This window comes from Mus musculus, chromosome 4, assembly GCF_000001635.26.
Source record: "Mus musculus strain C57BL/6J chromosome 4, GRCm38.p6 C57BL/6J".
Classification (NCBI taxonomy): Eukaryota; Metazoa; Chordata; class Mammalia; order Rodentia; family Muridae; genus Mus; species Mus musculus.
Genome location: NC_000070.6, coordinates 9,527,526 through 9,553,869, shown reverse-complemented (window position 1 = coordinate 9,553,869; position 26,344 = coordinate 9,527,526). Strand labels below are relative to the sequence as shown.

The 26,344-nt window shown below is 42.7% G+C and overlaps 1 protein-coding gene across 3 annotated transcripts in view; it reads left to right on the top strand.

The window, feature by feature from the left end:
- Asph (aspartate-beta-hydroxylase) overlaps nucleotides 1-26,344 on the top strand; it is a 220,260-nt gene that overhangs the window by 115,475 nt on the left and 78,441 nt on the right. For all 3 annotated transcript variants that reach the window (NM_001290367.1, NM_001177849.1, NM_023066.3), the window contains 4 exons: nucleotides 11,560-11,645; nucleotides 16,105-16,191; nucleotides 21,805-21,955; nucleotides 23,848-23,984. In NM_001290367.1, coding sequence (NP_001277296.1) covers nucleotides 11,560-11,645; nucleotides 16,105-16,191; nucleotides 21,805-21,955; nucleotides 23,848-23,984 — 461 coding nt within the window. The remainder of the gene's footprint in view (nucleotides 1-11,559; nucleotides 11,646-16,104; nucleotides 16,192-21,804; nucleotides 21,956-23,847; nucleotides 23,985-26,344) is intronic.

Sequence of the window (26,344 nt, the reverse complement as noted above, 5' to 3'; positions counted from 1 at the left end):
GATCTTGTTGGATTGGCCCTGCCAGATATTTCTTGTGTTAATAAAGCACACCAGTTTTTAGTGTTGTTTTTATATAATGTCTTTGTCTGCTCTTGGTCTCAGGAGTAATGCTGGCTCATGGCATAAGTTGAGAAACAATCTGTTTTCTTCAAGGGTTTCTATGTCCCCTCTCCCTCAAATACTTAGGAAATTTCTCCAGTTGAGGTTATCGGGCCTAGAATTTTCTCTGTGGGAAGATTTTGAACCACAAGTTCAATTTCTTAAATTGACATATATATTTAGTTTCATTCTTTTTGACTTACTTTTTTAAGTTTGTGACTTCCAAGACTTGGTTCATTTGTTCTGGTTTCCTTAATTCATTCACATAACATTGTCTGTCCCTATCTTATGATCCATTCACCTCTCCTTCCATTTTCTTCTGGTTGAAATGTGCTCTTCATCATTATTTTTGTTTCCTTGAATAGGATCTGGCCATTCTGCTGTTAGGATTGAGAAGCTTGACTTGTGTCCCCTCACAGTCACTGCCTTCTGTTGTCATATGTACAGTTTCCAGGGAACCATTGTTTCATGAGCTATAGAAAATATTTAAGACGTCATCATATTTGACCATAACTTTAGTATTTGAAGGAAGTATCACCTTCTGCTGTATGCTCTTCTTGTCACCTCTGTCTAGAGTGGCACTAGCTTGCTTCTACATTATATCAACTTATAGATTTAAGTCTTGTATTAGTCTCATTCTAGTATAAAGTAAAATCATGTATGTGTATAATGAGAAATGTACCAGTTAAACACATAACTTTCCCCCTATTTGTTGACCTATCAGAAATAGTTTTATCCCTTTTCTGTTGCCTGACTAAGGGTAAGCATTTCTCATTCTATGGAGACCGATAGTCACAGTTGGGTTGCTTGCCAGAAGTCTGTGGTTGGTCATCTTCTATCAACCATCGCTCCTAAAAGCTAAGATACATAATAACTTCTGTAACATCAGTTGTTCATTTTTGTTTCAGGGACAAATCTGAAAGGCTCCATTGAGATGTCTCTTATTCTGATCATATTTGTTTTAGAGCTTGATAGTGTTACATATATATATATATATTCCCATACACCTAATGTCTTAAAATACATAATAATTGAAGAAAGTCACTACTATGTGTTAAACACTTATCAAACCTACAGAACCTTTTGAGAGCTAGGAAATTCAGTGAAAATTAAGCACCAAGAACTCTCTTGCAAATCCCTAGGACATTACCGTGACATACACTCCTCTCTGTGTGTAGCTGTATCAAGAAATGCCGTACCTCACAGTCACTTGCTGCTTACCCATCATAGGGTTTGGGAGTCCCTAATCATTTTAGGTTCTCTCAGAGATGCTGGTGCCAAGCCAGGCTTGGAGATTATATGAAGGGCATTGTTTTGACATTAATGGGAAATCACTTTCACAGAAACAAAGCTTTTAAAGGAAGAATTCAAGTACCTTTAAGCACTATTTAAACAAAATTAATAGTTTGGAAGATAATTTTCTGACATATGTCTTTGAAAGTGAGGGTTTTACAGAATTTCCTGGCTGGTAATTAGAGACTACAAATCTCATTTTAATGAACACCAGTTAGTTATTGTATTGAGCAGTAATGCTTTGGGGGTTGTTAATATGGGCAGCCCCATGCATTTTCGCCACCTGTGATGCTTTTTGAGCTCATGCTTGTTCGGCTGGCTTTTCTGCCTTCCCTACATTGACTATGTTGGTTTGTGTTTGCTGCTGAGTGTGTCCCTGTCCAGCCACCTTTACCCTTACCCATTTACTTGTTGAGGATGGCACCCACACCTTGCCTGTGCTGAGCATGTGATCTGCCCTGGGGCTGCACTTCCAGCTCCTGGCTTGTGTTGCTTAGATACTCAGTTAATGGTTAGGGAACCAGAGGATGAAGATTGTCAGAACGGACTCTGGAGTTAAGCCAGAGTTGAGCTCTTCCCTCCTGAAAGGTGCCCACGGAGATAGCATTCATAATGACTGTGTAAGAGTATGGACTGCTTTGGCACTGATGGGGTTTCTCTTACATCTTAAAAACTGCATTACTTAGTGTCTAAAATTTCTAATTTAACATATGGGGTCACATCTGTTAAAGGATTATTACTCTAGAAGGGGAATGATGTATAATTTATTAAAATAACCCTATGGGGAGACAGCCAACTCCATTTAATGAACTGAAATACTTGCCGCCTCCATGGAAGGCTCCCAGCTGCATCTCACAGTATTTCCATCAAGGGGGCAGAGGAAAACAATTGCCCTTTATAGAATGTTTACTGTGTTGGATTAGTTAGTGTCTCTTAGCTAAAGAAATATTTATGTTCCCTGTTCAGTGTAAGCTTTGAATATTGGACTCCTGCTGGTTTGTAGTTGATATTTAATTCTGAGGAGAACAAAGGTCCATTTTTCCTCAGCTGTAGGAGGCCAGGAAGGAGGCACTGTCTACCCTTCCCAGCTCACTGCTCCCCGAAGGCTGGCAGCTTAGACAGAGCATCTCCCCAGAGTGGTCCAAATGTACCCCTTCTCCCACTCCTTATGAAGTGTGTAGTCTTGGAGAGTGAATCCCTGCAAGGGGTTACTTTTGGATCAAGTACATTAATTTTCTTTTCTCACATAGCAATAATACAGAGAAAGGCTCCTGCCGGAAACACTTCCATGTCTGGCTGCTGATTGGGTTTCTCAGCAGCAGAGAACGTGTCTGTCACTCAATTTACTAGCAAACTGATTGCAGAACCAGTGGGATGCTTAGCAGTAGGGAAGACCTTGCACAATTCCCACCTTTAAATGAAAGAGAAAATGGCTGTGGGCTCCAGCCCACATTCCCTGCTGCTCTCCTAGGAACACTCCAGTGTAGGCACAAGCGTGCTCATCCCGTGCTCGGCAGAGAGATTTCCATCAGAAATCTGAATGTAGGACTCTGTACGGGCGTACTCGGTTGTTTACTCTTTCTTCTGACTTGTCTTCATGTTTACCTTTTGCTGAAATTTATCAGTGATTTTGTTTTACATCAAATGTAACTTCTGATTTTAAGTCAGGAAGATTAATATGTATATTAGAATTTGTCTTAATTGATATTTACCAAGATTACTGTAGTAAAATTGCTTTATATGACTGTTAGCTTCATCCTGCATCTTAGGTGGGAAGCACATTTTCCTTAGGTACCATAATATAATCTCATATTTCTTTCCTCTAAATTAATTACTTTAACTTGTTGCATTTGTATTTTTCATATTTCTGAGGCATAGCTGTAGAAGTTGAGTATCCTTTACTTGAAATATTTGGAATTAGAAATGTTTTTGATTTCTACCCTTCCCAGCTCACTGCTCCCCGAAGGCTGGCAGCTTAGACAGAGCATCTCCCCAGAGTTTTGGAATATTTGCATATGCATAGTGAGATGCCTTGAGGATGAGACACAAGTCTTGACATACAACACTTATATTTCATATATACTTGATTCATATAGACTGAAGTTATTTTTTTATATTCTGATGGTTAATCTTAATTGTCACCACTATGAGATATAAAATCACCTGAGATATAAGCCTCAGGGGCTTTATCTTGATTACTTTAATTAATATTGGAAGACTCACCCATAGGTGGCACCATTCCCTAAGCCAATTTCCTAGACTATATAAGAAGGGGGAAGTGATCTGAGCACAGCGATTCTTCACTCTTTGCTTCCTTGAGGTGGGTGCAGTTATAGCCTCAACCTCTAACACCCTGCCATGGTCCTTCCCTGCCATGATGAAAGCTGAAACTGTGACTCAAGATGAACCTCTTCATCTTTGATTTTGTCAGGATATCTTATCATACTAACAGAAAAGGTAAGACATACATATTTAATTTTTTGCATGAAACAAAGTTTGTATGCATTGAAGTATCAGATTTGTAACATGTGTTACTCTGGGCACCAGATTTCTGGGCATGTTACTAAAATTCCTTTACTTGAGGAAGATAGAACAACCAGTATCCTTCTTTTTTTTTTTTTTTTTTTTTTTTCCAAGACAGGATTTCTCTGTATAGCCCTGGCTGTCCTGGAACTCACCTTGTAGACCAGGCTGGCCTCGATGTCAGAATTCCGCCTGCCTCTGCCTCCCAAGTGCAGGGATTAAAGGCATGCACCACCACACCTGGCTAGTATATCCTTGTAAGGTCCTAACATAAACCAAGTTGGGATTTCACTTGAGTTCACCTGAGGGAGCTAATGAGATATTTAGGTTTTCTTAGAGCAGTGGGTGGGGCATTACATTCATTCAAGAGCATGGATGACCCTAGAGAATCCACACTGGAAGGTATATACACAACAGGAATGATGGCTGCCTGTGTAGATGGAATCCATTCCATTCATCCTTCCTGTCTTAGTTTGGGTTTTACTGCTGTGAACAGACACCATGACCCAAGCAACTCTTATAAGGACAACATTTAATTGGGGCTGACTTACAGGTTCAGAGGTTCAGTCCATTATCATCAAGGTGGGAGCATGGCAGAGTCCAGGCAGATGTGGGGCTGGAGGAACTGAGAGTTCTACATCTTCATCCAGAGGAAGCCAGGAGCAGACTGGCTCCCACATGGCTAGCAGGAGGGTCTCAAAGTCCACCCCCACAATGACACACTTCCTCCAACAAGGCCACACCTCCTAATAGTGTCACTCCCTAGCCCAAACATATTCAAACCACCATACTTCCCCACCTATATCCTCTTGTTCCTGCCAAAGATCCTATGGCCACGTGCAACGAATGTAGAATTGCATACAATTTGTTGTGTTGATGGGTGTGTGGGGGTGAATGGATGCTCAGGTGAGGGTTCTATGACCCAGCCTGCCCTGTCCCTTCCTTCCAAGAGGAAAGGTCAACAAACTCAGCTGTGATGATCTTTGTCGAGGAAGCCTACCTGGACTGTAGAAAATTGCAGCAGTTTGGCTAGGAGGATAGCCCTGTACAACAGAGCATTTCAGAGTTGCGGTTTGTTGGTTCTCTCTCTCTCTCTCTCTCTCTCTCTCTCTCTCTCTCTCCTTTTTTCTTTCCTCCTTCCCTCCCTCCCTCCTCCTCTTCCTTTCTTTTTTTTCTTTTAATTAGGGGAAGGTATCATGCACACATAGAGAAGACAGTTTGCAGGAGCCATTTCTCTTCTCCCATCATGTGAATTCTATGCCTCAAGCTCAGATCATCAGTCCAAGTAGCAAGAGCCCTCACTCAGGGGGCCATCTTATATGCTCAGACCAGGAGTTTGGATTAGAGATTCCCAAGGTGTAATAAAGTTTTGGGAGCAAGAGGAGTGCAGTGTGGATCCATAGGAATAGTGTGAAAAAAAAAAAAGAGTCACTCACACCTCTACCAAGGAAGTGTTTAACCATAGAGCAACTGTCAAAGTAAAACAAAAAAGAAGAAAGTACACATTTACTAATAAGATGGCTCATACAGATTTCCCATGGAGTTAAATCAGCAGACTTCTAGAGCACATTAAGAAGCCATATGGAAGAAGTGTAACAAGTGTTGTGGTGCTTGATGCCCATGACTGTCCTTCATGGCTGGCAGTCAGAGTCAGATACCTTCATCGCACTGATGGTAACAGCAGCTTAGCCAAGTGTTTCAAACCACCTAGAACTGACATCCCTGAAACTCACATCCTCATCTTTCTACTAAGCTAGGGTGTGCTTGTGCAGTGTAGCTGGGTGCTTAAGACACAAAATAAAGGAAAATTACTATGGCTTTATAAAACTACCTTTATCTTTAGAGACAGTAATACAAAGTTGGTAGTTCCTTTGTACAATGTAATACTTACACTAATACTTAATTCCACTCTGCCATCAGGATCAAAGCTATGAACAACCCACTTTCTCAATGTCTGGGCCAGATGCCAGAGATAGGAAGCAGTTGTAAAGGCTGTTGGCATTGCAGTCTTCTTGGGGCAACCTGAGACCCAGTCTTGGGTTCTGCTGTTTTTGAAATATGTGTCCTAGGTAGCAGACAGATATTTGACTTTTTAAGCATTCAGTAAAATGACAACTATATAGCAACAATGAATTTCCCTGGTGGTAACTGATACCCATAAACCCAGGGACTTGGGATGCTGAGGTAGGAAAATCACCTGAGATAGTGGGTTCAAGGCCAGTCTAAGTAACACAGTATGACCTTTGTTTCATAAACAAAACAAAAAGAATTTTGAGAAGCCCAGAATATAGCTCAGTTGGTAGAGTGCTTGCCTAAAACATTCAGAAAATCCTGGGTTCAGTCTTGATCCCTGCACGTCTTAAAATCTGGCATGGTGACTCATGTCTATAATCATGCCTGTAATGGAGGCGGGAGAATCAGATGTTCAAGGTCATTTTCAGATTCATGGTGAAGTCAAGGCCATCCTGGGCTACAGGAGAGACAGTGTCCATACAGAGGGAGAGGGAGGGAGGGAAAGAGAGAGGAAGGAAAGGATGGAGGGTGAGAGGGAGGGAGGGAGGGAGGGAGGGAGGGAGGGTGAGAGGGAGGGAGGCAAGGAGGGGAGGGAGGAAGGGAGGGGAGGGGAGGGGAGGGGAGGGGAGGGGAGAGGGGAGGGGAGGGGAGGGGAGGGGAGGGGAGGGGAGGGGAGGGGAGGGGAGGGGAGGGGAGGGGAGGGGAGGGGAGGGGAGGGGAGGGGAGGGGAGGGGAGGGGAGGGGAGGGGAGGGGAGAGGAGAGGAGAGGAGAGGAGAGGAGAGGGGAGGAGAGGAGAGGAGAGGAGAGGAGAGGAGAGGAGAGGAGAGGAGAGGAGAGGAGAGGAGAGAAGAGGAGAGAAGAGAGAAAAGCTAGCAAGCCAGCTGTGTTATGGAGTTTTGATATCCCACTAAAAATAGCTGAACTTTTCAAAGCTAGAAGCTCCTGGTTAGCTGTGCCTATATTCTGTCTTATCTGTACAGGTCTACTAAATTCACTAAAAACTTGAAGTAAGACATGGGAAATACAGTGCTCTCCTTGGGATGTTCTATAGGAAATCATTTGAGCTTGCTTCTTTTTCTTGTCTTCCTCTTCCGTCCTTCCGGTTATGGTCGACTGGACATTTTGTAGCATATTTTGAAGGCTTCATACAGGAAATGTAAACTTCACAAGTAAGTGTTGGGGGATGAAAATAGAGCTAGGCCATCTTGGAAAAGGCAGGACTGCTGGTTCCAGGAAGCACAACAGCGGAGAAGCTCAAGGTAAATACTATTCCCTAGAATAAGTCCAGTGTTTCAGGTGGGTTTGTGGGAGACAGTCACACAGTTAAATCAATGTCTATGTTTAATTAGTAATCAAAATGTGTCAAAGTGGCAGCCCCAGACAGAAGCAGATTCTGTGTCTCTGTGTGGCTTCTATTTACCTGTAGAATCCTTTGTCAGGGTGGCAATGCCTAGGTCTTATCATTGCGCTGGTCTTTTGTGCTATAGTTTGTGTTCTTCCTTTGCAAACCTTATGATCATTGAGCGCATGTGCCGGACTCTGTTGGCTCTTGTAGCAAGCTTGGCATCAGTAGGTTCCATCTTTGCACAGGCAGATGGCAGGTCAGAGCCTGTGAGCCCTGAGCAGCATCACCCCTTCAGCCCACCAGAAGTCTAGAAAATTCAGGTTTTACTAATAACAAGAATTGGTAAGTTGTGGCACCAGACCTTAGAATATGTCTGTCCTTTCACTTACAATATAAACAGCTAACAACAGAGGTACCACTTACTGACTGCTTTAATTTCCTGTCTTGTAGTAGGGATAAAATGTTTTGACAAAAGCAGTCTAAGGGGGAAATGGGGTTGTTTCAGCTCACAGTTCAAGGTAGAAGTACATCATTGTGGGGCTAGTCACAGCAATAGGAGCAAGGTACACGCCATCTACAGTAAATAAAGCACATGTGCCATCAGCCCCCTTCCCAACAGCTGGGCCCGAGTTACAGAGCAATGGCTTCTTCCACTGCCTAGATGGCTACCCTTGTCTGGGGATAGCTATGGTTCCCATTATTCCAGGACCATTCCACTTCTTCCCAGATATTATTCCTATCCTACCATGTACAATTATAGGCTGAGTATCACTAATCTGCTGACACCATTGCATACACTAGCAAGATTTTGCTGAAAGGACCCAGGTATAGCTGTCTCTTGTGAGACTACGCCGGGGCCTAGCAAACACAGAAGTGGATGCTCACAGTCAGCTATTGGATGGATCACAGGGCTCCCAATGGAGGAGCTAGAGAAAGTACCCAAGGAGCTAAAGGGATCTGCAACCCTATAGGTGGAACAACAATATGAACTAACCAGTACCCCCTGGAGCTCTTGACTCTAGCTGCATATGTATCAGAAGATGGCCTAGTCGGCCATCACTGCAAAGAGAGGCCCATTGGACTTGCAAACTTTATATGCCCCAGTATAGGGGAACGCCAGGGCCAGAAGTGGGAGTGGGTGGGGGAGGGTATGGGGGACTTTTGGGATAGCATTGGAAATGTAAATGAGGAAAATACCTAATAAAAAAATTTAAAAAAAAAGAAATGCTGTAGAATCCAAAACATTTTTGTATATTGATAGAATTTCATAAGCAGAAAATCTGATGTCTGATGTGATGCGTATCATTCAAAGCACAGGACTTTTGAAGGAATTTGGGCTTTGATTTGGATATTCTGGGATCAACAAGATTACTTTGAATAATGCAGTAGCGTGAACCACCCGTGTTTCAGAAAGATCCTCAGAACAGTGTGGCACTGTAGGCATAGAAAATGGGTAGAAAACTTAAGTTTTTAATTTGTGTTTGTTGGAGAAATTGTTTTGCTTGCTGTCTTGGGTGAAGCAGTTCATGTAAAATGGGAAGATTCTAGGTGTTCTGCAGGTGGCCAGCTTCTGCCATGAAGCACACTCTGAAACATTGTCTAGGACCTAAAGGGACATGGGGGGAAATCATGAGATCAGACTGCTCATGTGTCAGTCCTGATTGTCCTGTGGCTCAGCTGTGGAGACCAGGCTGAGTTTCAGACAGGGTTTCTCTGTGAAACTGTTTCCGGGCTGTCCTGAAACTCATTCTGTAGACCTGAAACTCAAGCCAAACTCAAACCAAGCCAAACTCACCTCAAACTCAGAGATCTACCTGCCTCCTCCATTGCTAGGCCATGATTAATTTTTATGCAGACTGAGTATTTAATGTTAGTGCTTTTCCCACGCCTTCTGCTGTTCTTTTTCATCATATTTGTCTTGATACCCCAACTATAGCATAGTAAAGGAAGCAAAGATTTGAAGTGCGACAGTCTCATTTCCTTTGTACTTCTGGAAAGAGACCTGTGCTGGCAGCAATAGGAAAATAGACGTCTCTGCTATAAAATCGACAGTCTTCCCAAACCATCTTAAGTGATCCAAATTCAACAAAAATAACCATCCCTCTCCCTAGTCCCTTATGCAACTACTTTGAAAGGCTCGGTGGCTGGGCGTGGGGTGCAGGTCTATAATCTGAGGTATTCAGACAGCTGAGGAAGGAGGACTACAACTTCAAGACTTGCCTGGGATGTAGAATGAGTTCAAATCTGTCTTTAATGACATCGAAACAAGAAGAAAGGAATACAGGTCAGTGAAAGAGCGCATTTCTAGCATGTGTTAGACGTGGGGTCCAATCCCTAGGCCATGGGGGGTGGGGAAGAACTTGAGTAACACGATTAAATTGAAGAAAATCAGACAGACCCAGCAGAAGCTCTCATTTGTAGATGAGACTCTTGAGGTACAGAGAGCAAGAGGTTTGCTGCGTCTTGTCCCGACAGGAACCAAAATCCTCATCCCTGCATCTTGTTCATTTGCCTCCATAATAAGCATAGGTGAACTTTACAACTGAGAAAACTTCCCCGTGCTTATAAATATTTAAAAATAAAACTAACCATGATAGGCTAAAACTTGAATTTCAGTATGAAATCTGGGGCAGAGGATATTCTTCGTGGTAGGTGCCATGAGGTTTTAATATTTTCTCCATGTTTGTGCTGTTATGACTAGGGTACTTACATGTGACTCTTTAGTGGGCATTTTACCTATCTGTAGACTGTTCTGGGTGCCCCAGACTATTAATAATTTATTTTTTTCTAAATAAATCTCATATTAACCTGAGCTTCATGCCTGGTGACACCGAGAACACAGTGGGGAAATCTGCAGAGCCAGCCATGAAGGCCTGTGTTTACCCATGTGGTAGGCGAGGAAGCCAGAGGACTGAGAGGGTAACTGGTGAAGTGCTATCATGAGGGGACTGGAAAGAGGAGGGTGAGCGGAAACGGATGGGCTTGGTTTGGATGGTTGGTCTGTCTGCTGTAAAGTGACAGGGAGTTTAGCATCCTTAAATGCGGATGGAGCCCAAGAGAAGCTGGCAAGTGATCCACAGTGGAGATTGATTTCCCAGGCAGAGGAGGGGGGATGTGAGTGTATACACGGGCCCTTGGGGACAGGGTCTCCCTTCTTTGTCCCAGAATAAGGTGAAGGTTAACAGGTTTGTAAGTTTAATGTAAAAGGAATGTCCATCTTTGGGTTGTTCTCTTTTATCCTAGCGTGTAGCATTTCCAGTGCGAGCCCCTTCTCTATCTGGAAGTTTCTGCTTTATCCTTCAAGCCTTTGGCAAGCTGGGCTCTCAGGGAATTCCCTGTGCCTGAGTTTTCCAGGGGTGCAGGCAAGTGTGCACCAGCAGCCTGCCCTCATGCTTGTAGAGTGCAATGCCCTTAGGAGAAGGGCTTTCTTTGGTTTACACAGCAGCCCAAGCAATGTAGTAAGAAAATGATAAACCTCAGCTTTGGTTTAAGACGTACTGAGTCCCTGCAGGAGTCTATGATTTGGGCTTAGTAAGTACAGGGATGACTAGGATACTAGAAGTTATATGGGGGAGAGATCATCAAAGACATGTGCATGGTGGAGGAGAGAAGGGGCAGGGACGAACACAGGAGCCTCAGCAAGAAGGAAGAGATGGGAGAGAGCTCCCAAGCTGAGCAGTATGGAATCCTTTATCGGTCACATGGCTTGGAATCAAGGCATAGCAGTATTTTCAGCTGAGGAACATAAGAAAAGACGTTTTATGTAGAAATTGGCATAAGAAATAGTGCTAAGAATAAGAAGAACGAAGCCTGCGGTATTCTCATTTAGCAGAAACAGAATCTGCGGGGTAGTTGTGGCTTTCTGTGATAGATTTTTCTGTCAAGTATGAGTATGGCTCTTGTCATCCCAAGGCAAGGACAACAGAAGGACAGAGATCGCTGCCTACAAATCACCAGAACGTGTCTGACAATGTTAAGATTTTAATCAGCCAGTGAGTACACACTCTTAGAAAGGTTCACCTACTGACTTGGTCAAAATGGTGGCCACATTCTGCTTGTACAAAGGGAATTTCTGTGCCATGTAGTACAGGATAGCCTGCAAGATGGCGTCATCTTCCTAGGGGTTACCCACTCTGTGCTGACTGGTTGAAGGTGAATTGGTAGACTCTTGTTCCCGCACATACATGCTGGACACCAAAACCTGGCTTCTCGGCCTTATTCTAAGTAACTGCATTGACAAAAAGCAAATTAAATGGAAATCCCCCCCCTCTCTCTCTCCTTTCAGTTAAGAAGAAGAAGCCTAAACTTCTGAACAAATTTGATAAGACAATTAAGGCTGAGCTGGATGCTGCAGAAAAGCTCCGGAAAAGGGTAGGTTGCTATTTTTGATTTGCACAAGAGTGTACGATGGTTTTCTTGTTACAAACATGGGAACTGCAGGACTGTGAGAAGTATAATAACGATGGCAACAACAACAATAGTAAATGTGAAAGAAACCATCAGTGGCTCTCCCGGCACCTCAACACAGTTCTATGTGAACCAGGTCATGTGGAACAGAACTGCACCCAGGGGCCACAGAGGAAGAGAACCACAGGACCTCTGGCCTGGTGTCAGCCCACCCCCCATCGAGTGCTAATTACATGGATTCCATAACCACTTGGCCACTGTGGGCTTCAGTTTCCTCCTCGTTTATACAAATGAGATGATGGGAGTAGTCCTAAATCCCTCTTGCTTTTTGTAAAGCTCAAATTAGAAGAAATTTGTGTTGTGTTGTATTCCGACAAGCAGCTAATTCTGTAGCATGCCAGTGCAAACACAAAGAGCCTTCTCCAGCACCTGAGGCTGTGAAATGTCACAGGTTTAGTGTCCTCCTCACTTAGGTAAATAGCGCTCATGACTACTCTGCTCTGTCATCAAGTAATTGCAATGTTCTGGTTTCTTGCCAGATGGTCTGGCTTTTGAAAACAATGAATTGACATAGCCATATAATATGTTATAATAATGACCACAATATATTTATTATATTGTAGTTAGGATCTTTAATTATCTGCTTGCTTTTCTTAGAAATTTCTTTTGATTTTATTTCAGTTTAGAGTATGTACTGGTCTTTAGTTTTCCTGCCCTGTGCGCTTCTATTGAACAGCCATTAGCTACAAAGAGGTGGTCAGAAAGTAAGCAATCCAGGAAATGGCGATAAGAGGAATACACAAGTCAGGGACAGAAGTGGGATAAGTTTTCACTTCTTACCTGTTTACTAGAAGTAGCAGGAGCAAAAGGCCTCTGTAACCAGCATTGGACAGGACTTCACAAATGAGCTTTGGCCAACCCTGGTCACCAGCACATAGAAACACCAACTCAAGAGGATGCTGTCGACAGTGAGGATCCACTGTACCTAGATTATTGTCAGTAGAATGATTTCTGCATTTATTTTGTTTTACTTCATAAAGCAAAGCCATCTATGGCTTTTGTTGTTGTTTGTTTTGGGTCTGTGTGTGCGCATGTGTGTGTGTTTGGCGGAGGTGACTTGGGGGTGTGGATTCACACTTCTCTTGGTGTGTTTCCTTCACCTTCTCTGCTCCAGACAGATTACACATGCAAACGTGCAGGAGGCTGGTGGTACAGGTATCTTGGGAGCTAAAACATCAGTAAAGGACTTTAAAGAAGGAGTTTTCTGTGGTTATAATGAGTGAAAAACGTGGGCTGAGTTACTAAGGAGCTCATGAATCAAAGGGATTTAAAGTAATGGCCTGGTCCACAGGGTGTCCTCCAGTCTTGCTCATTTGGAGAAAGGATGGTGTTTTCCTGTAGGAGCTCTGTGAGCCTGTAGCATTAAAGAGGCAGGAACAGCAGCCACATGTGACCTTCTCTCCAGATGTGTTGTGACAAAACCATCAGAATAATTAAATCTTGTTTACGATTGTTTTTATAGCTAGTCTTTTCTTTTCTTTTTTTTCTTTTTTTTTTTTTTTTTTTCGAAACAGGGTTTCTCTGTGTAGCCCTGGCTGTACTGGAACTCACTTTGTAGACCAGGCTGTCCTGGAACTCAGAAATCCACCTGCCTCTGCCTCCCAAGTACTGGGATTAAAGGCATGCCCCACCACTGCCTGGCTATAGCTAGCATTTTCAAAGGCTACAATTCAGTACACAAGAATCGTTGAGGGCTGAGCAAAGGTGTCCCAAACAGTTAGTACAGCCTCATTTATGTCATACATCCACATTCCTCCCTAGGGGAAGCATATGCTTGCTTTTTATGTTTCATCCAAAAATGTATAAAAATCACATCACATTTGAATAATCAAATTTACAGCCTTAAAGGCACATTTATTTATTCATTGATTGTGTGCATATACATTTGTGTGAGTGCACATATGTACATGGGTCTACCCTGAAGGCACAAACTATGAAGATCTGAGGACAACTTGCTAGCATCAAATTTGGATTGTCAGGCCTAGTAGCAAGTGCCTTAGCTTACTGAATCATCTTGTTGTCCCTGAATCATCAAATTGTTAAGAATAATGTGTTATTTAAGACTTTCCTTTATCCCCACCCCTAACACACACAGGGGTTGATATAACCTAATGAAATAAATTTATTTTTTGGAATTATTTTTTATAATGGTATTTTATTATAATGAAATTATTATTATAGTGGTTATAATTATAAATGAAGGTTTTTAAGGGAGGAGGTAGGTCATTTCCGCTCCTTTGTTTTTGTTGTTGTTGTTAGTGGTGGTGTTTGTTTGTTTGTTTGTTTTATAGGAGTTGGGGGTAGTAAGAAAATATAACAAAACCATACTAAAATGAAAACAGGAAAGGTCACCCACACCACAAACTTTGAATCATGCCACAGACAAAGACACCTCCACTTCTTTTCAGGCAGAATGAGAGAAACAGAAGCGACTAGAATATATGTTCAAAGTAATGGCCATCTTCACCAAGCCCATAATGCAATGCTCTGTTGTACGTCTGGATGCATAGTAACTGGTCTTCATCCCACACTTCCCACATCTCTCCAGTGGATTCTGCCATCCATCTGGCTTCATGCCAAAACAGCATGGCTCATGTATGCATCACTCCAGAGAACTGTCTCTGTATAAGTAAGCTACATTAAGGGACAGATCATTTTTAGGCAATTCATTATAAATAATGTGTGCTCTTAAAATCAGAATATGTATTTAGTAGCAGTGTTAGTAGCTAGAAAAGATCTTGAAGGAGAAGAAGCTGACTGAAAACAGACACATCAACATTACAGCCAATGCACGTGTGAGCAGCTATGGTGATTCTCAATGGCAGCCACACAGCCCGTGGCTTGCGATGATCCAAAGGATGCCTAGGAGAGCCAAAATGGGATGCTACTTTTGCCAAAGAAGAACAATATGCTGTAAAATCTGTTATGGATCTGGTATGTCTGGTTTGGGGTCTGTTAGTAACACAATGGCCATGAAAGTGGCTTGGCAATTAATGCTGGATGTGATAAGCTGAAGAGGGTCCACCAAAAGATGGCCAAACTGGACTCTGTACAGGTTTCATTATTCGGAGAAAAGGTCCTTCAAATGTGATTGACTTAAAGATCTAAAGGTCAAGATTATACTGCAGTCTCTATTTAGTCCCTAAGTATAGTCATGTTTGCTTAAGAGAGGAAAACCTGTTATAGAATGAAGCACACAGAGAGAATTTGATGGCAGTAGGAATGTTGGGGCCAATGAACACTGGTCTGGACTTCCCCTGGGGCCTCTGGAGAAAACATTTTGACATCCATTTGCCCTGAATTGTGAAAAAACAAAGTTTTCTTGTTTTAAGGCACCAGATTTATGCTGGTCCTGCATGCGTGGGTAACTAAGCCCACACTGCTAGACTTAAAAATGATCTCCTCAAAAGATAATCCTGTTTTCCTGGGACCTGTAAATGTTACCTTGGAAACATCTTAAAAATGGGTCTTTCTAGGTGTGATTTTTCATGGGCTATCTGGTAAGGGCCCTAATGTATCATTTCCTGAAAGGTAAACAGAGATTTGGTCCAGACAGAAGTAAAGATAGTCAGATACAAAGGAAGCCCTTGTGGAGACAGAAGAAGAGATTAGAGCAATGTAGCCATGGGCCAAGGAATGCTGACAGCTTTGGGAGCTTGCTTGGCATGAGTAGAGTCTCCCCTGGAGCCTTTCTTTCTGACACCTTGCTTCCAACATCACAAACCCATTTTCAGCCTTCATTTCTCCAGTCAGGAAATTAGCAGTAATGTGTTACATCCCCCCATAGGACATTGATGGTATTTATCTTTAAAGAACCTTAGAGAAGGCACTTAAGAGCTCATGCATGTCACAGAGGCAGCCATGTGTCCCACTCAGCCGGACGAGCCAAATCGACCCCGACTTCCACCAGCGCTCAGTGCCATGGCCAAGTGGCCCTCACAGACTCCTTGTTTATTCTTCCTGCTTTCCAGATACTTCAAACCTAAGGTGATGCCTTGTTCCCTCTGACAGGCCCAAGGGATCCTCCTGCTAGTAGTGTTTGCCCCCACATATAGTGTAAACATCTTCATTAAAGAAATGTGGGGACTAGATAGATTAAGAAAAACGTGGTCATCTTCAACAAAATTCATTTTTCATCATTATCAGCACACATTATTTTAAAAATTAAGGTTATAACACTTATTACAGTTTTATGTTTGCTACTTAACATTGCTTGGGGTTTTTGTTTCTTTCTTTTTAAGTGTGCTACTCTGTTTGGTACTCAAAAAGAACGCTAAACAATTCTTTGGTGACTTATTAAATAAAAAATCTAAATATCGTTATTCAGAGGCATTATACTTATGCAGTTGTACCTCCCTAACAGGGTAAAATTGAGGAAGCAGTGAACGCATTTGAAGAACTGGTTCGAAAGTACCCTCAGAGCCCACGAGCAAGATATGGCAAAGCGCAGGTACCCTAGGCCCATCTCACCAGAACACTGTTCTGGCATTCACATGTTTTATATAATCAGATTTTTCACTCTTTTGTATTTGCTTTTTTCATCTGCTCTTCTTATAATTTCTTTATAATCAGTTTCCTAGTTATATACATACACCCCCAGAATTGGGAGTGCCATTTTATTTAAGGCTGTTTTCAATACTGTGTGCTAATGAGTCCTGTAACACCCAGGTGACTTATTTTGCCATTGGTCCTGTGTCAGTGTATCTCCCTTCTATTTGAATTTCCTTGTGGTTTTGATTTCAGGCTCCTTGGAGCTTTTAGATACCATTGTGTGACTAAAGAGTGTAAATCTGCCTTGGAGAGACCTTTTGAAATGTGACATGGACAGCACATTGTTTCTTGACAGTTTCTTGGGTGTGACTCATGTCTTACCAGCCACCTCCTTTCTTTCCCCATCACCTCCTCGGCTGTGTTTTGTCATCTTCCAACTCTTGTCACAAGGCTTGCCACACTTACCTGCAACTTCACGAACCCACCTGTGTGGCAATGTCTAGTTTGCATTTGTGTGATAGTCAGATATGGCCACAAAAGAGGATATAGAAATGGCTCAACATAAAATGGCTTATTTTTGTCTTGACCTAAAGATAGGAAGTGGGTTCCCTGGACACTGCCACAGGAAAGATGGCAGGAAGGAAGACAAACCTGGAAGGAAGGTTTCACGTGATCCTTTGGGGCTGGCCGTGAGAAAAGTAATGGAAGGTGCAGTGCCCAGCGTGGGATTGCCTGGTTTGAACAACACTGGCAAGCCTGGGCCACAGGAATGGCTTCTAGTTGTTGAGCATCTGACCCTGGCATGAGGAAGGCAAAGGGTGTGGCCTCCTATGCTGTGGGCCAGAGTGAGAAGGCCAGACTCTGGGCTGCAGGGATTGTATTATAAGGGCTTGTTTGCTGTTTTGCCCTCTCTCAGACAGCAAGCCCTAGAAATGTTCTGAGGTGCTGAGTGTTATAAAACAGTCAATTTTAAAAAGTTCCCAATATAGCAGAAGGAACACCTGAGGACGACTTACACTGAGGAAATGTAGTGAGAGCCCACTGTGTGTCAGGCTCTGCTGGGTATTGGAGTTATGTTCCTCAGCAAAAATGTACTCACACAGTTCCATTGTGAAGGAAAGAGGTTGGCTAAGGTAAGAAGTACCATGCATACACTTGCAAGTGGTGACTGTCAGGAGACAGGGAACAGCCAGTAGATATGTGAGGGGATTACCAGAAAGGGCCATCAGAAAGGTAATATTTAAGTAAAGCCTTGGAAAATTTTATAAATGAATATATTGTTGAATCTTACAAAGTATTAAAAATGAATAAATATTATACCTAACAACGCATTCTGTAGGCAAAAGAAAAAGGCAGCAAGGGGTCTAAGAGCACACTTATTAAGACCTTTGGTGGCAGGTGATATGTGTGACAGTAACAAGAGATAGTAGCTGAGATGTGTCAGGGTTGTGGAAGGAACTGTCCAGGTAGAGGGAGCCGATAGACAACTGTCTTGGCATCAGAAAGTGGAACAGAAAGAGGTGCATGCTGGGAATGTGGGGCAGCCGGGGACACAGGAGGCACCTCTCAGCTCTTGTTCTCTGTGCCTGAGGAAGCCTTTGCAGGCTATTGCATGTGCAGGTGACTGACTGCCTGGAGGGCTTTTGTAAAGATTGCTTTGATTGCCAGTTGGAAATGGATTGTGAGAGCAGAATTGGATGCTCAGGAAGTAGGAGGCAGGTCGCAATGTTGTGTGCATGGGAGCTGGTAGACTGTGGTGTGGACTGTGGGCTGGGCATGGAGTAGGCAAGGGCAGAGATAGATTAAAAGGACTCTAGATGGAAGGGTCACGGGAGAAGAGTTGACCAGTGACTGTTGTTGGGAACAGCTGAGAAGATGATGCCAGCTAACTGACCAAGTGGAACAGTGGGTTTGAAGAGAGGCTGAAATCGGCAGTCTGCGTTTGATCTGAAGTTTGCAGTTGCAGTGGTTTTTAGATATCAGTGTGACTGCATCAAGGAGACCACTGGGTTTGTGAAATTTGGGATTCAAGAGTAAAGCCAGAGCTGGTGCATCAATCTGTCAAGGTGTATAGCTCCTGCAGTCACCCTTGGGGAAGAAGGAGATGACCAGTCACAGGGCAGCAGTGGGAGAGAGCTACAGAAGTTAGTGGAGCAAGGAGAAGCAGGTGGTATTCCCTTGTGTGTGACCCTCACAGGTAGTAAAACATCTGCAGGGAGGCAGTGGGCCTTGTTCTGAGCTGAAGGAAGATGCTCAGATTCTCTTTATCCCATTGGAGACTAATTCATTAAATTTTCATTAATTAAATATACATAAATTAAATTTGTAGGACAATTGATACAAATAAATTTCCCTTGTCCTTGATACCTACTGGGTTTATTGCTTAGCAACTGTGTGGTTTTGGTAAACGAATTGGGCCATCCTCCTCTAACCTTTGGAAACCACACAGCTAAGATCCAGAATGTGCAGACAAGTGATGGACTTTCTCACTGATATCAAGTCCTTTGCTTACGGAAAGCCCTCTAACAGGAGAGAATGGTTGTGCAGATGTTAATTATGGCAAAAATGTTTTGTACTTTCCAAGTTTTCTCTGTACGAGATTGTAATCATCGTTCCAGGAGCCTCTGGAGTGTGGTGGTCACTGTATGTGCGCCTTCTTTCACAGGAGTAATTTGAGATGTGGGCCTCAGGCAGTATTTTTTTTTTAATCTCTAAGCTATTATGCTACAGATGTTATTGATATTAGCACTAATGTGGCATAAAACAAAAGTTAAGCATGATAAATTAAATTTTAATGGAGTAATTTAAAGGAAACTAAATTTGTCAGAGTTTTAAAAAATAAACGTAGGCAGATTTTCTTAGGGAAGACTACATTCTGACTTTCCCCATTCTCAGTTAGGAAATTAACCAATTTCTTTGCAGTTTCTCAACAGATACTAAGTAGTCAGCATGAAATCAAATAAAACTATAATATGTATATCCTTCAAGTACCACTGATTATATCATTAATGTATCTTTCTAAAAATCAGGTTTGTGCAAGTTCCCTAAACAGTGAACACAGAAGTCTTAAATTATAAACTGAATTCATTTTATTATCTTTCACAAGCCATTCGTGGCTCTGAAGTACAAAGTGACATGTCCCCTAGGAAGTTTGAGTGAATTAGTCCATCCACAAAAGTTTGTGTGACAGAGCTGTCCTGGACACATGGATTGCATGCCTCTCTCTTTCCAATCTGACTTTAAGAGATTGGATGCCTGTCTCTAAGGATTAATGAGACCAGCATTGTCCTTCCACTAATCTTGCAGAGTCTTCAGGTCTGTTGGGTAGCTCTGCAGACCCCAAGCGGCAAGGGTTCACCTAGTGGTGTCTGTATAACTCCCTAGCTCAGGGACATTGTTTCTGTTCAGTCATCTATCAATATTTGTGATCTTGGAAGTTAATTCACTATAGCCAAAACGAAGCAGAAAAGCTGGCTACAAATAGCTGCTGGACAATGTGTAGCTAGGATAGATTATTGACATGGGATTTCCTGTTCTGGGAGCTGAATCTGCTCAGTGAGCTTACTGTGGACTCCAAAAGGTAGTTGAATGGTCTGATGTGTCTTTCCATTAAGGAAGGATGAACTTGTGTCATTAATTTTTTCTCCCTAATGATCCCACCTTTACTCACTGGTTCCACTGAGCCCTTGTCATCCTGGGAGCCTTATCCTAATGAATGTGTGTTAACACGTTACATTATAGATGTGCTGTTTTCTGAGAAGTTTCTCACAAATGACTTTATCAACAGGTGTTGGCTTTTACAAAGTATTTGTCACTTAAGGGAAGAGCTATGAGGATTTTTTTCTTACCAAAGTCCTCAGATTTTATACATTAGCCCAGCATACAGTTTATGTTAAATTGAGATTACGTTTACATATCCTGATTAAAATTTCATAGAATATGTTCAGCATGGAAATGCTACTAGTTTTCTTTAAATGAAAGTCTATAAACTCTGATGAGCTACTGTGGACCATCTTACACATCCCCCCTACTTTTCTGTCTCTGGTCTTTCCTTCCCAATTCTTAGTTTCAAGTTATGAATTTGGGGGTATTTTGTTAGGAAAATAAAAGCATCCAGAGACTCTGCCCTCTCACACAGTTGCCATGATACCTTGCAGTCGTCCATTGGCAGGTGTGAACTGTTCTATCCCCCTGTCTTCTCACCTACTGGACCACATCTTGTGTTTGCATGCTCTCTTTTGTCTTTGGATATCCCCTTTTCTGGTGGGTATTTTGCATCCACTGAGAAACCTGATGTGCTATCTCATCCTTATGATGCTGGGCTCTCATACCCCTCGACCTGCTCACACGTGCTCTGGCTCCTGTTAAAGCTAGCCCCTCCACATCCTTCCCATGTTCTCTTGACAGTGCTCCAGTTTGTTCAACAATCCCATGGAAACAGTGATGGCAGGGCCATCGAGGCTCCACAAGGCCATTACCTTCTCTTCTCCATCCTCCTCTTGTCTGACTTGGTGGCCACTCAGAGCATACTTCTCTTCCTCTTACAGCCTTTGTATCTAGACTTGCCTCTGGGGCATTGCTGTGTTGTTGTTTTCTTCCCATGTAACTCATTCCATATCCCATTTTCCTGTGGGAAAAAATATGTCTTCCTAACCTCTAATGAGCTTGAAACATTGGATAATTTTAAGATTTAGTTCTTGGAACTCTCCTGAGTCTACACTCATGACTCTTCTAGCTTGCCAACTTTAAATACCACTTCCATTCTTGACAGATCCTATGTGTGTGTCCTTAGCAACCAACTTTCCCCCAACTCCACCCCCAGAAGTGCACGTTCTGAGTGTTTACCTCCCCTTGGCATTTGGTTTAGCATACCAAAGACTGAAGTCCTGATCCCCTGCTTTACCAGACCTGTCTCTGTTCTTCCTTTGCATTCCCAGGGGAGGACAGCTCAGTCAGCTAGGCACTCACACCACACCCTGAAGTCATCTTCTCTCTTTCTGTCTTATACTAAACATGCCCTGGCCCCTCTTCTAAAGTTCCCCAATTGTCTTGACTAGACTGCTAATTTCCCCATTCTGCACCCGCCATGCATCAACCTGCTGTTTCTATGCACAACACTTTTGTTTGTATTTGTCAAATGAGAAAAGATCTCACCCTGAGCTATTGAACTAGGGTGACACATAGGTAGAATGGTCTTGCCCTCTGAAAAGAGCTGTTAAATGAATTAATTAATGGGTGAAGTGAATGAGTCGCTGGACACACAAATTGAAGAACAGACCATAGATCAGAGTCCTGTATGTCTAATGTTCCCAAATGTTATTATGTCTGTCCCCATCAGCCCTATTGTTGTGATTGTATAGTCCTCTTCCTCGTCTGTAACTTAGCAGCAGACTTTTCTTCCTGTTATTGAAACAACAGTTGTCCTGCTTTCTTTTGTTTGTATCATTTGATAAAGAAAAGGTCAATTGTCTTTTTAAAAAGCATGTCTAAAAGATCACTGTCATTGGATCTCTGGGGGAAATGACAGGCATTGAGGTAATGGCATATTGATCCATCTGGGGGCCACCTCTAGTGTGAAGATGACTTGGCAGAGAAGCAGAGAAGCAATGAGGTTCTGCGCAGGGCCATCGAGACCTACCAGGAGGCAGCCGACCTGCCTGATGCCCCTACAGACCTGGTGAAGCTGAGCTTGAAGCGAAGGTCGGAACGGCAGCAGTTTCTAGGTGAGAAGCTGAGCTTGGTGATGGGGGAACATGCCTGCCTTCAGTGGCAGCCACATGGTGCCTTCTCAAAGTCAAGGTGCCTGAGAAGAAGCCTGCCTTTTGCCTTGTCTGACTTAAACACAACTTCTCTTTATTTAACCAATCTTAGCCTCAGTAATTGTGTGCACCCTCATGTGTGTGTATGTGTTCGGTTGTGTATGGGTGTGTCTGTCTGTTCACACACAAGTGCACTCATACGTGTACAGAAGCAAACATCTATGAATGTCTAGGCCAGAGGAAAACCTAGATGCCATTTCTCCTTATTTTTAAAGACAGGATCTTCACTGGCCTGGAGCACTTCACATAGCCTACACCGGCTGACTTTCTAGTCCCAAAGCTCCGAGTCGCTGCCTCGCAAGCACTGGGATTACATGCCTGCGCCAGCATATGTGGCCTTTATGCTTGGTTTCTGGGTATCACATGTCTTCATGCTCACAAGGCTGGCCTGCCTTCCAGTCATTGAGCTTTTCTCAGGCAAGCATATAAGCTCACAGCTCCTGAGGAAGACACTCAGTGTTGTCTTCTAGTCTCTGTTCACACACCCACACATGCATATAAACGCATACAAAGTCACTGTGGATTTTTACATTAATTTTGGGAGGGTTTTTTTTTTTTGAGAATTTGTTAAAATAATTATTCAACTTAGAGTTAAACGGATTGTCTTTGGTTCCCTCTTAATTTTTATACCAAAAGATTCTCTTGCCTCCCAGCCCGAGATCAAGGTCTCTTGATCTTGTGAAGATGTCTCACCTTCCACAGAAATCCTTTAGTTTTCAGTATAGTCTCTTCCGCTGAGGTGAGAATGAGACAGGGTAACGTGAGAAGGCTCTGAGGCAACTGGACAGGGATCCTGAAATTGCAGAGTTATGGAGTTTCCTCACAGTATAACAGGGGATCCAGACAAGGTGTGGAGGAACAGCAGCAGGTGTCTGCAGGAGGTACCTGCACCATTGGCACCATTGCTGTCTGCACCAGAGAGGGAAGCACTGCCTGGGAAAACCACTCGGAGTCCTGACTGGAATAGCATTACCCAGCAATGCGACACAGACCCTGGAGTGAACGGGCCAGATTTGCTTATGTTAGCTAAGCAGTAGCTGTGTTCCCTGGCTGAACTGCACCTGCCTCCTCATAGTCCCCTTTGTAGGCATTAATCCCTGCACGGTAGGTTTTTCTCTTATTTATTTATTTATTTATTTATTTATTTATTTATTTATTGCAAATGCTAGTCTTCTTAGCACAGCCCCGCCCCCATTTGCAGTTTGTGTTTCCAATTTGCAATTGTGACAATGAGCAGTGACAGTGGGCCCAGACTCTTTCTGTCTAAGCCTCCAAGTGAACAGCAGCTGGGCTTTCCTGAGCCATGTAGTGCACCATAGCCTGTTGTCCACCAGAGGCTCCCATAGTACTGGAAAATGTCTCCTCTGCTCGGTCTCTGCCTCCTCTGTTAGAGAAGGCATGCACAATGAAGCTGGTGCCATGGCCCTCGGTGCCCATACTGACAGCTCGACCCAAACTCAGGCTTTCTATTATCTATACTCCATCTAAAATTTCAAAGCTAATAAAACAAAATTGTTTCACCTGAATTGGTAACATACATTTATATTCTCAAGAACATAAGATAAAAAAAATGTAAATGTGAATTGACTCAGAAAATACTATGTCTTTACAATTTATGATTGATCTCGTATTTAGTATCTACATAGAACAATTACAGATAGCATTATAGCTATGCTACTCAGGACTTACTGATCTGTTCATAGAGGATGTCAGATGTAAGTTGTTCTTCAGGATCTGCTAAATCCTCTCTTGTGGTCTGTATTCATAATACTTTTAATCCTATTTTCCAACACTAGGTCACATGAGAGGTTCTCTACTTACCCTCCAGAGACTAGTTCAACTGTTCCCTAGTGATACTACCTTAAAAAACGACCTTGGCGTAGGATACCTCTTGTTGGGAGACAACGACAGTGCCAAGAAGGTTTACGAAGAGGTAAGCACTGGTGTATTTTGAGCCGCACTGAGTTATCTGTAGACAACTCTTAAGTGCTGATTGAAAATGACATGTAACATACACTGTGTTCTGTCCTCTTTATCTTGAATGAAACAGCATGTACGTGATTATGGCTAACAATCTGGATTTAACTCTCCCGTTACTTTCTCTGCCCTTCACTCCCTGTTGGAGCCCGAAAGTCACATCTAGCACAGGCTGGCTTCAAACTCATGGTAATCTTTCACCTTCAGCCTTTCAACTGCCACCATGACCAATTTTCCTTACTTTGTTTTTCTTTAGTGGCATGCCTCTATTGTACAGAGCAATGGGTCCCATAAAGACTATTAAGTATATTGACCATATTCACCCCTATATCTTGATTGGAACGATTTAAATTTTAATTAATTTCTATTTGAGCTTCATTTTTATCAGTCTGTATTGACAACTTTTTAAGGGTTTTTGTTGTGATAGGAAAAAGAATGAAGTCAATAAATGTAAATAATATACTATTTTCAAGTGTTGCAGTATGAGACTCTCAGGCAAAAGTAGTAGATTATACCATTGATATTCCCATATTCTGGCTGAGATGGCTTTCAAAGGATTTCTGCTTTATAGTGGACATTTTAATAGATAAGCTCTAAGTCACAAAGCCTAGAAACTGGTTCCTTTAGGCAACAAGGGAGTTTATTTGGCGTAAAGCAAACAATATGTCGAATGCACTTTGAAGCAGGAAAAAGCTAACCCCTCTGTAAAACAAAGACAGACGAGGGTCCTCGTTCTTTGACTTGAGCCTCTGGATCAGTGGCTTCCAAGCTGCCGACTTTACATTAAATGCTACTTCAGTGAGCTAGGATGTGTCACAGAAGGGTCTCTTCTGTGTTGGAAACATCGTCAACAGTAGCAGCTTCCCCCTCAGCCTGCTCACAAAGAGGCACTTGACTCTGTTGCTCTTGGTGCTTAACTGTAATGTCATTGAATTTTGAAGCTATTGTCTTTCTACCTTTGTCATAACTTTGATTGTTTTTGGGAGATCAGAAGTTTGGCCTTGGCTTTTTATGACATCATTAATACATGCATGGTGGACTGAGACTACAGCATTGCAAATGTGTATTGTATAGAAAAGACCTGCACTAGGCTATAACGTAGTCCCTGTGGGACAGGGTGTCAGCTAACATACCCAGTGGCTCCTGTCCTGCAGGGTTTGGTTAAAAGAAACATTATGTGTCATAGTGATTTAGGATCAGGTGAATGTAAAAATGAACAAACCATTGGAGACACAAGATGGAGGTCTAGAGATCCTTCCTACGTGTATGTCTCCTCCTTCCCACACTGTCTTCTTTCTTCTCCTTGTAAAATTCACTCTTGTTTTCCAACTCTTTCTTTTCCTTCCTTCCAGTATCCTTCTCTCATCCCCCATTTCAGTCTAAAGAGCGCAGTGAAGTTCATCCTGGGAGCCAAGCACAAGCGAGGTCTCAGGTCTCAGCAGGCTTCGAGCTCATTTTGACCAGCATCTAACTGCATTTCCCTCTCCTACCTTCTAAAAGTCTTCCTCGAGTACACTCGTCCCATCTCAGAAACATGGAATGTTTTTCTTCACCTTGAAAACCAATATTATGTTGTTGTTTATTCACCCAGGACTGCATTCTCACTTGGGTGAGCATACTAGGATGCACAGAGCTTTAGATATTGCCCTATCACACAACTGATTGGTTTTCTTTTAAAAGGAGCCTTCATACATTGAGAGTAATGTGTGGCACTCCTCTGTTTTTGCCTCTTACTTATAAACTAATGAGCTGTGTTTCCCTAACCAAAGTTTGGCCTGTTGTGTTTATCTCTTTTCCCAAGGTCATTTCAGAAACTAATACCAAGGCTTCACAATGATTTTTGAGTACATATGTGAAAATCAGTTCATGATCCTACTTTTAGTTTTAGGGCTTTGTTTGTTTGTTTTCTGTTCTGTTTTCAGCCCAGAGACTAGCTTTACAGAGGTTAGGTAGAAGCTGCTCACATCTGTAGTTTTTAAAGGCTCCTCCTACATCTCCTTCTCAAAGCTCTGCCACCAGTTTGGGATCCCAGCTCAGCATCACCTTTGCAGCCCCACACACCTTATGCAGATACATCACTCAGTCAGTGCACATTTATTAAATGCACGCACAGCAAAAACCTCAGCACCTGAGCTTATTGAAGTGACACCGAATTTACCTTTCTGTCTTCACGGAGCTTACGGTCTGGGGCCAAGTCACCAGTTCATTTTGTTTTCCAAGTAGATCCATCTTCCCGATGCTTTCACAAGACACTGATCACCTTTGGCTTGAACTGACCCAGATCCCTCTATAGGATTGCTGCCCTCTGACCTCCAT